At 43.5% G+C, this 13520-nt stretch overlaps 1 protein-coding gene across 1 annotated transcript in view; it reads right to left on the bottom strand.

Moving 5' to 3' along the window:
- The window catches only part of ATG16L2 (autophagy related 16 like 2), a 15819-nt gene extending 13660 nt beyond the window's left edge, over positions 1–2159 (bottom strand). Inside the window, exon 1 of the mRNA XM_008070052.1 lies at positions 1899–2159. Within this exon, the coding sequence (XP_008068243.1) occupies positions 1899–2016 (118 nt within the window). The 5' untranslated portion in view covers positions 2017–2159. The remainder of the gene's footprint in view (positions 1–1898) is intronic.
- Positions 2160–13520: the final 11361 nt, after the last annotated feature.

Raw genomic sequence — 13520 nt, 5'->3', positions numbered from 1 at the left:
AATAATAAATAAATAAATAAATAAATAAATAAATAAATAAATAAAATTAGAACAAGCAAAAGGAGGAAACACACAGATCAGAATCTGGAAGGGTTTCAAAGGCAAAGCTTCTGTTGTTTCTCAACATTAATATGTGACAATACACATGGTGTATTGACACCCAAGAAAGAGTGGCTGAATTTCAGTGTCCAGAGAATTTATTGAGGCTTCATATGTAAGCATGATTGGTTAATTGCTCACACATCTGAATTCAATCACTAGTCCCCACTCATTTTTAGTTTAGGCTTATATAATGTGGTTCAAAACTGCCATCCTAAATTATATGGTTTATCTTTCTGATGTGGGCAAGACTATTGGCTGTGATCATCCCCACCGTGAATTATTTTGTTAGCATAAACTGACAGATATAGTTCCAGGGGCCAGTCTTGAATAACAAAGCCAGTCCCGTAACTCTGGAAATTCTAAGGATTAAGAGGGAGGTTATAACAGTTGGTGACAAAGGCCAGAATTCTCTTTGTGTGAGGCCAGATCTTTACAAAACACACTCTCCAGCCCGGCTCGGTGGCTCAGCCTATGATCCCGCGCCTTTGGGAGGCTGAGGTGAGTGGATTGCCTGAGCCCGCGAGTTCGAGACCCACTTGGGCAGCGAGACCTCCTCTCTACAATAAATCAAAAAATTAGCCGGGCGTGGTAGCACATGCCTGTAATTCCGGCTACTCGGAAGGCTGAGGCGGAAGGATCGCCAGAGCCCAGCAGGTCTAGGCTGCGGTGGGCCGGGAGCGGCCACTGCCCTCCAGTCTGGGTGACAGAGTGAGACTCCGACTCAAAAAAAATAAAGAAACCCAAGGCTTAGGGAAATGACCTGCCAAGACCTCAGGGCAGGACCCTGACTGGACCTTCAGTCTGATTTGAGCCCTCTGGGTCTCTCCAATCCCTCAGACTTGCAGGTCCCTAAGGTCCCAGAGGACGAATGAGAAGTGACTTCTTCCTCAAACTGGATGGTTCCACTGTCCATCAGCGCAGTGGAGAAGTGAGGCTGCCCAGAGGTATGGGCTGGTCTCACAACCCTGAAGAGAGAGGACCAGCAACCTCTCCCATCCCCATCCCCACTTCCTTGCAGGAAACGTACTGGGATAAAAAGCAGATTCGGTCGTCGAGGTGCAACAGGGGTTGTGGTTAGATTTTCAAACCCAGACACACAATCTCAGGTGACTAGGGGTGCTACACACGTATGCCCTCCTGTTCCTCCCGTCTTGAACTGCCACACCCCCTCCTGAGCAGCTGCCCAGAAACAACTAGGTGAGAGTGGCTTCCCTGGGCTCAGCCAGCACCCTCCTGCAGCCTGGGGCCCCCATTCTCCCTCAGGCTGGGGCAGGCTGGCACAGACGCTCCATACACCTGCGCCAGGATCACTCATGCAAGGCAGAGCTTGAGATTCAGAGTTTCGCTCCTTCCCTGAATCCGTCTCGCGTTCCTCCACGGGGCTGCGGGAACCAAAAGGACTGACAAAGCCCCACCCCAGGGACCGCCCGGAAAGGGAGGCACAAGAGACCCGGCAAAACCAACACTTGGGGGCGAACTTGTGCCTAGGAAGCCCAGTTCTTGGAGGCAGAGCCCCGTCTGCAGGGGTGAGGGGGGCAGAGCCACCTCCTCCCGGTACTTCTGTCCAAGAGGGGGTTCCGAGCAGAGCACGGACTGGAAGGGGCCGGAATCCTGCCAGCTGGGGAAGTGGGGCTGGGAGAGGCGTGCCAGACAGGCTCAAGGCGCAGGGCTTCGGGAGCGGGAAGGCGCAGGAGCACCTGGGTCACACACAGCCCGAGGAGCCAGCCAAACCCTGTCCCGGCGCCGGAGTCCGGTCACCTCGCTGGCCATCTCCCAAGCCCCCGGGGCGCACTCACAGGCCGGCACCAGCTCCAGGAAGAGCGCCTTCTGCATGCGGTCCCGCTGCCGCAGCTGCCGCACGATGTGGCGTTTCCAGCCGGCCGCGGGGGCGCGGGGGACGCCGGGCCTCGCCATGGCGGCTCTCCCGCCTCGGCAGGGCGCGCCTCCCGCGGAGGCTGGCGCCGTCGGCACGGGGCGGGGCCTAGCGGGGACTCCGTGACGTCAGGGGGTGGGCTGCGGCGGGGGAAATCCCCGGGCTGTGCCAAGAGCGTTCTTGGGGGAGAACGGAGCGCAGTATCATGGGAAGCCGCCTCAGAGTCTGCACCGCCGGGGCCCCACCAAAAGCGTTTACCTAAAGCGGGCTCCGAGAATGTTCACCTGTGAGGGCAACCCTGGAGGAACAAGGTCGGGGCCTCCGAGCGACTTCCCCGCGCCTGTTGGTGCGCTCCGGGGCGGCCGCCAGGGCCCATGCTCCTTAACCCCCCAGCGCCCGGGCCGAGTGCAAAAACCGCTTCTGGTCCAGGCTGAGTCTAAGCTGGGGACCTGGAGACCCCCCTCCACCGGACTCTGAGCTGACAGACACAAGGCACCCGCACAGTAACAGCGAGATAAGAAAGCCCAGAAGAGGAGGAGACTGAAGGGAAGAGGCCCCGCTTTCTGGAGATGATGGCATTTGAGTTGGGCTTGTGAGAATGACACAGGAGTTGGCTAAAGGGAGAGAAAAAAGGACTAGGCCGCGGGAAGAAAAAGTGCAGAAGTTTGATGACATAAAAACTCCCAGTGGGTTCGGGGCTGAAAGGACAGGAGGCAGAACCGCCCATATAAGGAGTAAGGTTTAGGAGCTCAGCTGATTGCCGAAAATGTAGGTCCCTGAGAGTAAAGCGATGCTACTGATTTCATCTGGAAGTCCCCGGCTCAGAGAAGAGAAGGGTCTTGGTTGCCTGATGTTCCAAGGGAGTGGGCAGCTGAGCTGGCTAGTAGCCCAAAGCCTGGTTCAGGGGCCCACGGTTCACTCCATTTGGGCGGCCTCTGGAGGTGCAGACATCGTTTCTGGGTACACTTGACAGTGAACTATGGGCTGCAAGGAACTATAATAAAACGGCCATTAGCAAAGGATCTGTCCACAGCTCTGCAGGCACAGGCTGATGTGAGAAAGCAAAGCAGGGATTCACTGGGTACAGCCTCACCCTGGGTTATATATAGCAGCAGGCCCAGCCCTCAGGGAGTGACTACAGACCTGGTCATCCCCAGGAAACAAGAGAGAAATGGGGTGAAGTTGGGGAGCCGTGCAGGCTCCGGAGGTGACAAATTCTGATGGGGATGGGTCAGGGGACTCAAGAAAGCAGTAAAGGCCCATGATACCCCAGGATGGTGTAGCCTGCTCTGTTCTGAAACTACAGTGAACTGGGCTTAATACCCCACAGGTCACTGTCTTAGATTCTCATGACCTTTGCTCATGCTGTGCCTGATGTTTGGAACACCTTCCCCTCTATCAGCCTAGCTCCTACTCATGCATCACCTCCTCCAGGAACCCTGCACGTCCTCTGTCACCACAGTCATCACACAAGCTATATGGGGTTCCCCTTGGGGCAGGACCTGCGTCCTAAGTATCTCTGCACCTCTAGCCCCAGCCTAGGCCCGGCCTGGCTGTTGAAGGGGTGCTTCTTGGAAGGGGGGTAGTAACATTCGCCAGAAGGCATGATCAGGAAAAGGGCAGGGTACCCATGGGAACCCAGGCCCTGTTGGCGACAGTGATGAATTCCCTTTAGTTCAGGCTAACTCTTGGGTGCTTGGGGCTCCCATAAAAGGAACACTGTCTATGAGCACTGGAGGCCATATTAACAGGGCTCTGTCAACTCTAAGGTGCAGAGATGTTGTTTCTCTTAGGTAAGGAGTCATATCGTGGACAGAGTTTGTTAATCTTTTTTTTTTTAACTCACAAAACACTCCTCAGAAGTTTTAAATAATTTTGTCATTTTTTAGTAGTATATGATAAAGAAGTGATTGATTTTGACTAAAAATAGTCATCTATTTTTAGAATATAAAAGTGTGTAATAAAGTTCACTTAAAATACAGTCTTAGTGTTCATAATATATGGAGACAAATTTCTGCTTTTTACGTTTATCTTCACCTTTAATTTATCTTAGATTAATTATGCAGGAAAAACATGATTTGATAACCAATAAATATTTTTAAATTATTATATCCAATTTGGGAACCAAATGTACTTAAGAAAATAGTTTGAAATCTGCACCTGGGTTAGGCAGCTTCCAACAGCCATAGTGATTGTTCAAAAACCTAAATCAGCTCTTGTTCCTCTTAAAACCTTCCCGAGACTTTCCAGCAGAGCCCAAGCAAATGCCAAACCTTTCCTGTGGCCTCCAAGACCCTGCTTGATCTGCTTCTCCCCACATCTCTGGCCTTATTACCTCTTTATGTTCTTTAGCCTTATTCACAGCACTGAAATCGCACTGTCAAGCTTAGACCCAACCTGAATCCTGGAGCCTGCTCCCTCGATCTGTTTCTAAATACAACCATTTCTAGTATTGCTCATGATTCTGAGTGTTGGCTAAGCTCAGCTGTTGATACTCAGAGTCTCTTATGTGATTGCAGTCACAGCCAGGACTGGAGTTCTCTGAAGACTCAACTGGGCTTGTTGCTGATGATGGCTTCCTCATTTAGCTAGCAGGGATGCTATCAGTTGGCTAGAAGATCAGTTGGAGCTGAGAACCAAAGCACTTACAAGTAGCCCCTCCATGTGGCTTGGGCTTCTCAGATCATGGTGGCTGGGTGCTGAAAGGGAGCATCCCAAAACAAGCATTCCAACAGCAAGAAAGCTGCTGGTCTCTTAAGGCTTCAGCCCAGAAACTAGCACCACATCACTTCCTTTTGTGTTCTGTTGACCAAAGCAGTCACAATCCAGCAGCAAAGACCCCAGCTTTCCAGGAAAGGAGTGCCAAAAAAGTTCTGGCCACCTACAACCCACCATATGTGATAACAAGTAAACTTTCAAATCTCAGCGGCTTAACAGAACAAAGGTTTGTTTCTTGCTCACATCCCACAATGGGCAATTATTATGGACTGTTCACCTCCAACACCAACTCAGATTCAAAAACTGTATTCATCCAACATCACCATCATCTCAAAGTTCTTTGATTTCAATTGGCAGGTGGGGCGGGGGGGGAGAAAAGACTCACACTGACACTTAATTGCCTTGCACATGAAGTGACAATGTTCTTCTGCTCACATTCCCATTGGTAGGGGGCCTGAAGGACATCTACTAGGAAGGTTGGGAAATGTAGTCTTCCCATGTTCCCCGAAGATAAATGGGTGTTGACACATCATTGTTGCTGACACATACCCATTTCCTAGTCCTCCTCTAGAAGCATCACTACTAAAACTATAGTGTGTATACTTCCAGAAATATTTATACGTATACATCTAAAACCACAAAAGGTAGCATTTACACAGGATTCCACAATTTGCTTCTTTATGAAACAGCATATTTTCAGTATATCTTAGAGAACTTTCCATATCAGAATATATTGATCCATTTCATTCCTTGGAAGGATGAAAAGCATTTCATTATATAATTGTACTATAATTTATCCAAGCAATTCCCTGTTTATGTTCAACATTTGGGCTATTTCTAATTATTTGCTCTTATAAAGCACTTTCAGTTTTGTACATAGATTTCTACTTAACTGTGTTAATGTATCTGTCAGAAAATTTCTATAAGTAATACTTAGAATACATATATTAAATAGTTATCACATATCCTGGTAATGTCCAGTAAGAAAATGTAATAAAAATGGTCAGACATGGTGGCTCACGCCTACAATCCCAGCACTTTGGGAGACTGAGGTAGGAGGACTGCTTGAGCCCAGGAGTTTGAGACTAGACTGGGCAATATAGCAAGACCTCATCTCTAAAAAAAAGATAAAAATTTAAATTTAAAAAAGAAAATGTAATAAAGATGAAGTCATCTGTAAAAGCAACAAAAATTAATATATGTAGGCATATGCCTGTGAAAAAATTTACGAACTGCAAATGAACATAATATGATGTTTGTATCAATTACATATTTAATGTATCTTAATATAGCTAATTAATTGAAGGACATAAAAGAATACCTGCATGAAAGCAAATATATATCAAGTTTGGGGCTGGGAAGACTCAAATAAAGTTATAATTTACACAAATTATGAATTCAATATATTTCAATCAAAATTCAAAAAGGATATCTTTTTGTATGGAATCTGACAATTTGTTTCTAAAACTTATCTCAGTCATGGGCATCATGGCACTTGCCTGTTACCTCACCACTTTGGGATGCCGGAGCAGAAGGATTGCCTGAGCCCAGAGTTAGAGACCAGCCTGGGCAACATAGCGAGACCTCATCACTACAAAAAAAAAAAAAAAAATCAAAAAATTAGCCTGGTGTAGTGGAGTGCACCTGTAGTCCCAGCTACTCAGAAGGCTGAGATGCAAGGAAAACCAGAGCCCATAACGTTGAGGCTGCAGTAAGCCATGATCGTGCCACTCCATTTCAGCCTGGGTGACGGAATGAGACTGTAAGTCAATAAATAAATAAATCTCAAAAAGGATACCCAAGGAAAAAATATTTTTAAGGAGGAAGACTATAATAATGAAAATGATGTGCTGTGGTTCAGGAATAGGCAAGATTTATGACAGAATAAAGACCAGAAATAGATCCTCCTGTAGGAATTTATTATATGATGAAGGTGATATTTCAAACAATGGAAGTGGGAGACTCTTCAATAAGTTATGTAAAGACAGTTAGTTATCCAGTTAAAGAAGAAAATACTGTATACTTAGATTTCTTACTTCACATCATATGCAAAAGTAAGTTCCAGATGGATTATGTTATATTATGGCTTATAACCATAATAAGTTATAAAGGTATTTGAAATAATAACCATAATTATCTATAAGTTTGGGTAAGGAAGACCTTTCTAAACAACATACAAAACACAAAATTCATAAGGGAAAATAAAAATAAAGCATTTTTCTCCTCAGTTTTATTGAGGAATAATTGGCAAATACAAATTGTATATTTTTTAAGGTGTAAAACATGATGTTTTAGAGCACCAGAGTTTGATTGTGAAATGGTTTCCACAATGAAGCAAATTCACATATCCATCACCTCACATAGTTACCATTTTTTTGTAGTGAGAACATTGAAGATCTACTCTCCTAGCAAACTTCAAGTGCACAATACAGTATTATTAACTATAGTCACCATAAGATAGATAAATTTGACCATATCAAAATGTAAAATTTCTGAACAACATAAGACACCAAGCCACATCAGAATTTCAGCTGCCTTTCTTGCAGAAATGGAAAAGCTAATCCTCAAATTCATATGGAATTTCAAGGGGCCCCAAGTAGCCAAAACACACATCCTGACTTCAAGATGCACCACAAAGCTGCAATAAAACAGTGTGGTTCTGGCATAAAGATAGATATATAGACCAATGAAATAGAAGTGAGACCCAGAAATAAATCTACACATCAGTTGTTGTTTTTTTTTTAACTTGTCACTGACTTGAAACTCGCCAATTGATTTTTGACAAGGATGCTGTGATGTTAATTGTAGGTGTCAACTTGACTAAATTAAGGGATACCCAGATAGCTGATAAAGCATTATTTCTGGGTATGTCTTTGAATGTGTTTCCAGAAAAGAGTGGCATTTGAATCAGTAGACTTAGTAAGGAAGACCCGCTTACACCAGATGTGGGCAGGTATCATCCAATCAGCTGAGGGTCTGGATAGAACAAAAAGGCAGAGGAAAGGTGAATTATCTCTCTCTTCTAGAGGTGGGACATCCTTCTTTTCCTGCCCTTGAACATCAGACCTCCAGGTTCTTTGACCTTTGGACTCTAGGACTTGTACCCTCAGTACCCCAAGTTCTTAGGAGTTTGGCTTCAGACTGAGAGTTACACTATTGACTTCCCTCGTTTTGAGGCTTTCAGACTTGGACTGAGTCATGCTACTGGCTTCCTTGGTTCTACAGCTTGCAGACAGCCTATCATGGGACTTCTCAGCATTCATAATCACATGAGCCAATTCCTCCATAAACTCCTCCTCCTCCTCCTCCTTCTCCTCCTCTTCTTCTCCTCCTCTTCTTCTCCTTCCCCTTCTTTCTCTCCTCTCTTTCTCTCCCCCCTATTAGTTCTGTCTCTCTGGAGAACCATGACTAATACAGAAGCCAAGCCTATTCAGAAAGAAAATAATATTCTCTTCAACAAATGGTTTTGTGACAACTGGATTTTTACATGCACAAAAAATAAAATTGGACCCCTACTTCACATCATATAAATTAACTTAAAATGGATCAAATACCTAAATGTAAGAGCTAAAACAATAAAACTCTTAGAAAATGCACTGGGGAAAAGAATGGCATTGAAATTGGCAATGATTTCATGGATATGATTTTAAAAGTCAAGACAATAAAATAAGACAATAAAAAGGATAAATTGTACTTCATCAAAATTAAGAACTTTTGTGCATCAAAAGATACATTCAAGAAAGAACAGAATAGAAGAAGCAGAATAGGAGAAAATGTTTGCAAATATATATCTGTTAAGAATCTAGTATTTAAAGAACTCCTAAAACTCAATACCAAAAAAAAAAAAAAATTCAAAAATGAGCATGCCTTTGGGAGGCTGAGGTGAGTGAATTGCCTGAGCCTGCGGGTTCGAGACCCACCTGGGTAACTTGGTGAGACCTCATCTCTACAATAAATCAAAATGAGCCGGGCATGGTAGCGCGTGCCTATAGTTCCAGCTACTTGGAAGGCTGAGGTGGAAGGATCACCGGAGCTCAGCAGGTGGAGTCTGCAGTGGCTGGGAGCAGCCACTGCACTCTAGTCTGGGTGATAGAGTGAGACTCCAACTCAAAAAAAAAAAAAGAGCAAATGATTTAAATAGGCATTTCTCCAAAGAAGATATACACATGGCCAGTAAGCATATGAAAAGATGTTCTACATCATTAGTCATTAGGGAAATGTAAATCAAAAACCACAGTGAAATACCACTTTATACCTATTAGTATGGCTATAATTAAAAAGGAAAAGAACAAGTGTTGATGAGGATGTGGAAAAAATGGAAGCTTCATGCTTTGCTGGTGAAAATGTATATTAGCTACTGTGGAAAATGGTTTGGAGGTTTCTCAAAACAAAATATTACAACCCATTGATTAACTTAGCAATTCCATTTCTAGGTATATATCCACAAGAATTTAACGTTGGGACTTGAACAGATATTTGTACACTGCTATAGTTTTGATGTTTGTCTCCAAGTTTTATCTTGAAATTTGATCCCCAGTGTTGGAGGTGGGCCCTGATGGAAGGTATTTGGGTCATGGAGGGGATGAATCCCTCATGAATAGATTAGTGCCCTCCCTGGGGGTGTGGTGATGAGTTCTCACTCCATTGGTTTCTGAGAAAGTTGGTTGTTTGAAAGAGCCTGGCACCTCCCCTCTCTCGCTCTCTCTTGCTTCCTCTCTCACCATGTGATCTCTATATATGATTCCCTTTCACCTTCTGCCATAAGTGGGAGAAGCCTGAGGTCCGCACCAGAAGCAGATGGCAGTGCCATACTTCTTGTACAGCCAGTAGAATCATAAGCAAATAAACCTCTCTTCTTTATGCATTACCTAGCCTCTAGTGTTCCTTTATCGCAACACTAAATAGACTAAGACACATATCCATGTTCATAGCAGCATTATTCACAATATCCAAAAGGTGGAAATGTTGCAAGTGTCCATCAACAGATAAATGGGGCAGGCATGATTGCTTATGCCAGTAATCCCAGCACTTTGGCAGGCTGAGGTAGGAGGATTGCTTGAGGCCAGAAGTTTAAGACCAGCCTGGGCAACATAGCAAGACCTCATCTCTAAACACACACACACACACACACACACACACACACACACACACACACACACACACAGAAAAGCAAAATGTGGCACATACAGACAATGAAACTTTATTCAATCATAAAAAAATGAAATTCTGATACGTACAACATGAATGAAACGTGAGTTCAGGAGTCTGGAATTGGTATTAAAAAGAAAAAAAGAACAAAACTTGAAAACCTATGGCAAGCAAATAAGTCAGACACAGAGGAGAGGTATTGTATGATTGCACACATGAAATGTACAGAATAGGCAAATCTATGGAGACAGAAAGTAGACCAGGGTTGCCAGGGGCAGGGGGAAGGGATGAATGTGGAGTCACTGCTTAGTGTTTACAGAATTCCCATTTAGGGTGATAAAAAAAGTTTCAGAGCTAGTAGTGGTGACCACACAACATTGTAGATGTAATTAACGTTGCTGAACTGTACACTTAAAATTGTTAAAATTACAGTTTTGATACTACATGTATTTTACCACAATAAAAAAACCTCACTCAAAAAGGAGTGCCATCATCAGCAAAGTAAAAAGAAAGGCAAATGGAGAGAAGATACTTGCAATACAAATAACAAAATAATAAAATCTAAAAAATAAAAGTAACCCCCATAAGCCAGCCAAACAGAAAACCCAACGTAAAAATGAGCGATGACTTTTATTAGAAGAAAAATAAAGCCCACTGTTCCTGCATGCCCTAAATAAAATAAGAAAGAAAAAGTAATCACAAAAAAAACTCTGCCTAGCTAGTGAAATGTAACTTAAAGTACACATGAGAGGTTATTATTATCATTATTATTTTACTCAGCAGATTGGCAAAAATTAAGAGATGGAATAACATAATCATGCACGGCACAATGATGTTTTGGTCAACAACGAACTGCATATATGACAGTGGTCCCACAAGATTATAAGATCATGTTTTTTTATTGTGCCATTTCTGTTTAGATACGCAAATACTTACCACTGTGTTACAATTACCTACACTATTCAGTACAATAACATGATGGATGGGTTTGTAGCCTAGGAGCGCTAGGCTAGTCTATATGGCCGAGGTGTGTAGGAGCTGTACTATCTAGGTTTGTGTAAGTACACTGACGTTCACACAATGACCCAAATCACCTAACTGCACATTTCTCAGAACATATCCCAGCCATCAAGTGACACATGACTGTATTCAGATTTGGTCAGGGTGTGGGGGAAATGGAGTCCATTGTTCATTACTGGTGGGAGTGTAAATCGGTTTAATTTCAGAAAGGCAATTTGGCCATATCTGGTTGATATATATCTCTCTCTCATACACACACACGCGTGCATGCACGCACACCCTTGGATCCAGCAATCACACTCCAGGGTGCAACAGGATGAATGGTTACAGATATCATGGTACATCCATAAGATAGAATCCAACACAATGCAAAGAAGGAGCTAGATCTATTGTCTTGACGTTGGAAATATGTGTCTGATATACTTCCTAAAACCTCTTAAAACCCAACTTATGTTTTGTTTCTTTAATGTTATGTTCTGTTTCTAACAGATGAGCAAAAAGACTCAGACTGCTGTTTGCAAGCAGTTTTCACAAATGACACCTTTGGGAGTAGGTTGGCTTTATTCTTGGTGCATGAAAAGCCAAATGGAATGTGATCATCATGGCTACTTTTCTCTTTTTTCTAGCTGTGGCTTCTCAGTCTTAGTTACGTCTGGATATGGTATATATAAATTTTGATCAGATAAATACAAGAATCTGGTAACAGTCATCTTGAGGAAAATTTACAGGTTTACTTTTGTGCTTTTTGTTAGTTAGTTATTTGTGTTCATAGCCAATAGCCCACCAAAAGTATGATTAACCAGTATAGAACTAAAAATTAAACCATGTAAAAGTGTGAAGTGGTGGAAAATCCCTTATTGCTGAGCTGATCTTCCCACTGCTCCCTTGCAGCACACTCAATAAACCTGTTTTTCCACTCTAAAAAAATTTTTGTTTAAGAATAAATAAATAAATACATAAAAGTGCTTAAAAATATTCAGGATATGAGGAGAATAAGTTCATCTGTAGTTGTCTTGGTCTCTTTTGGTTACTATAACAAAATACCTTAGACTGCATAACTTACAAACAGAAATTTGTTGCTCACAGTTCTAGAGGCCAGAAGTCCAAGATCAAGGCGCCAGCAGATTCAATGTCTGGTGACCACTCACCCTCTGCTTCAAAGATGGTGCTTTCTCTCTGTGTCCTCACATAGTAGAAGAGGCCAGGGAGCTCCCTCAAGCATCTTTTATAAGGGCACTAATCCCATTCATAAGAGTGAAGCCTTCACAAATTCCCAAAGACCTCACATCTTAATACTATCACATTGGGTATAAAGTTCCAGCATATGAATTTTGAGGAGACACCAGCATACAGACCACAGTAGTAGCTAATGGGTCTTGGCAGCCTTTGACCTCGTCTGCACACCACATGTGCTCACTATAGACTATTACCTTTATGAAAATTGCCAGAATCAAAATGGAGTCATCAGTATTTTTTAAGAAAGCCTAACAAATATAGCCAGGGAAGGTATAAAGAAAGTTTTCATGCTTGTGTGCCTAATAACAAAAACAGTCACAAAAGACTGCAAAAACCACAACCTTGCACAAAGGTCAATGTAACCTTACACAAACATACTTCCGTGAAGAAATCTGCCCAGCAGCTACCCATCCAACCCAGGACCAGTGTCATCCTTGTTACTGATCTTGGTAATGGTATTTATCATTATTTCAAAACAAAAACGTGATCCTCCTCATTTTTTCCTTTAAAAACCTTTGTCTTCCTTTACCTCCTTGAAGACACACATAGTTTACCATGGCCTGCATCTTCCCATTGTAATGCTCTGCTCTCAAATAAACATCATTTTCTTTTAGACAGCCTCTCTCTGCTTGTTACTTATGTTGACACTTTAAAGGAAAAAGAGTACTTGGGTAGAGTGAACTGAAACTATACCCCTCTTCACACCAGAGAGAGAAACGTGGAATTTCAGTATCACTCAGTATTGGCTAATGTGAAAAAATGCTTTGAAATGAACAAGAAAGGGGAAGACGGCCCCATGTTATTTTAAAAGAAGACAGGTAAGAGTTATGCGAATAAGAGGAACACCGATTTCTTCAGTAGATGAGATGGGGCAGAGGCAGAGTGGCACAACGCGTCAAGAGGGTCCTTCACTAGGAAGTTAGATCCTCAAGTGGTTGAAGCGTGTTTGGTTTCAAGCAGTGTTCGAGAGAAAAGCAGGCAGATCACAGGGAAGATTCCTCCCCCAGTACTCACCCTCCTACCCACAGCAGATGTGCCACAGACTGCCCCTTGGATTGGCCCCAGGAGAAAGCCTCCAGGTTCAGTGAAAGCGGATGGCTGTGGAATTCCCAAGGCACTAAGAGAGAGGACTACAGAGGCGAGGACAACAGCTGGAGGAGCTCATGAGAGCTCAGGCCAGGAGAAGGAGAGCTAGGTGGGACCTCCTCTGCAGCCTCCACCTTGAGGCCTAACCCTGTTGAAGGGACAGGGCCAAGGTGCAGAGCAAATCAAGCCCGATTTCTACCTTCCCCACCATAAAATCCTCCCAGACTTCTAAGGTTTTAGGGCACTGACCTATGTGAAAAACATCCGATCCCATGTAAGGCAGTTTGAGGACAGTGGATGAAGAGGTACCTGGCCCAGGTGAGAGTGTCTCATCCAT

The sequence above is a fragment of the Carlito syrichta genome, unplaced genomic scaffold (genome assembly GCF_000164805.1).
Source record: "Carlito syrichta isolate Samal-C Ts95f unplaced genomic scaffold, Tarsius_syrichta-2.0.1 Scaffold312747, whole genome shotgun sequence".
Lineage (NCBI taxonomy): Eukaryota > Metazoa > Chordata > Mammalia > Primates > Tarsiidae > Carlito > Carlito syrichta.
Note: the sequence above shows the minus strand (reverse complement) of the source record. Positions and strands in the feature narration are given on the sequence as shown.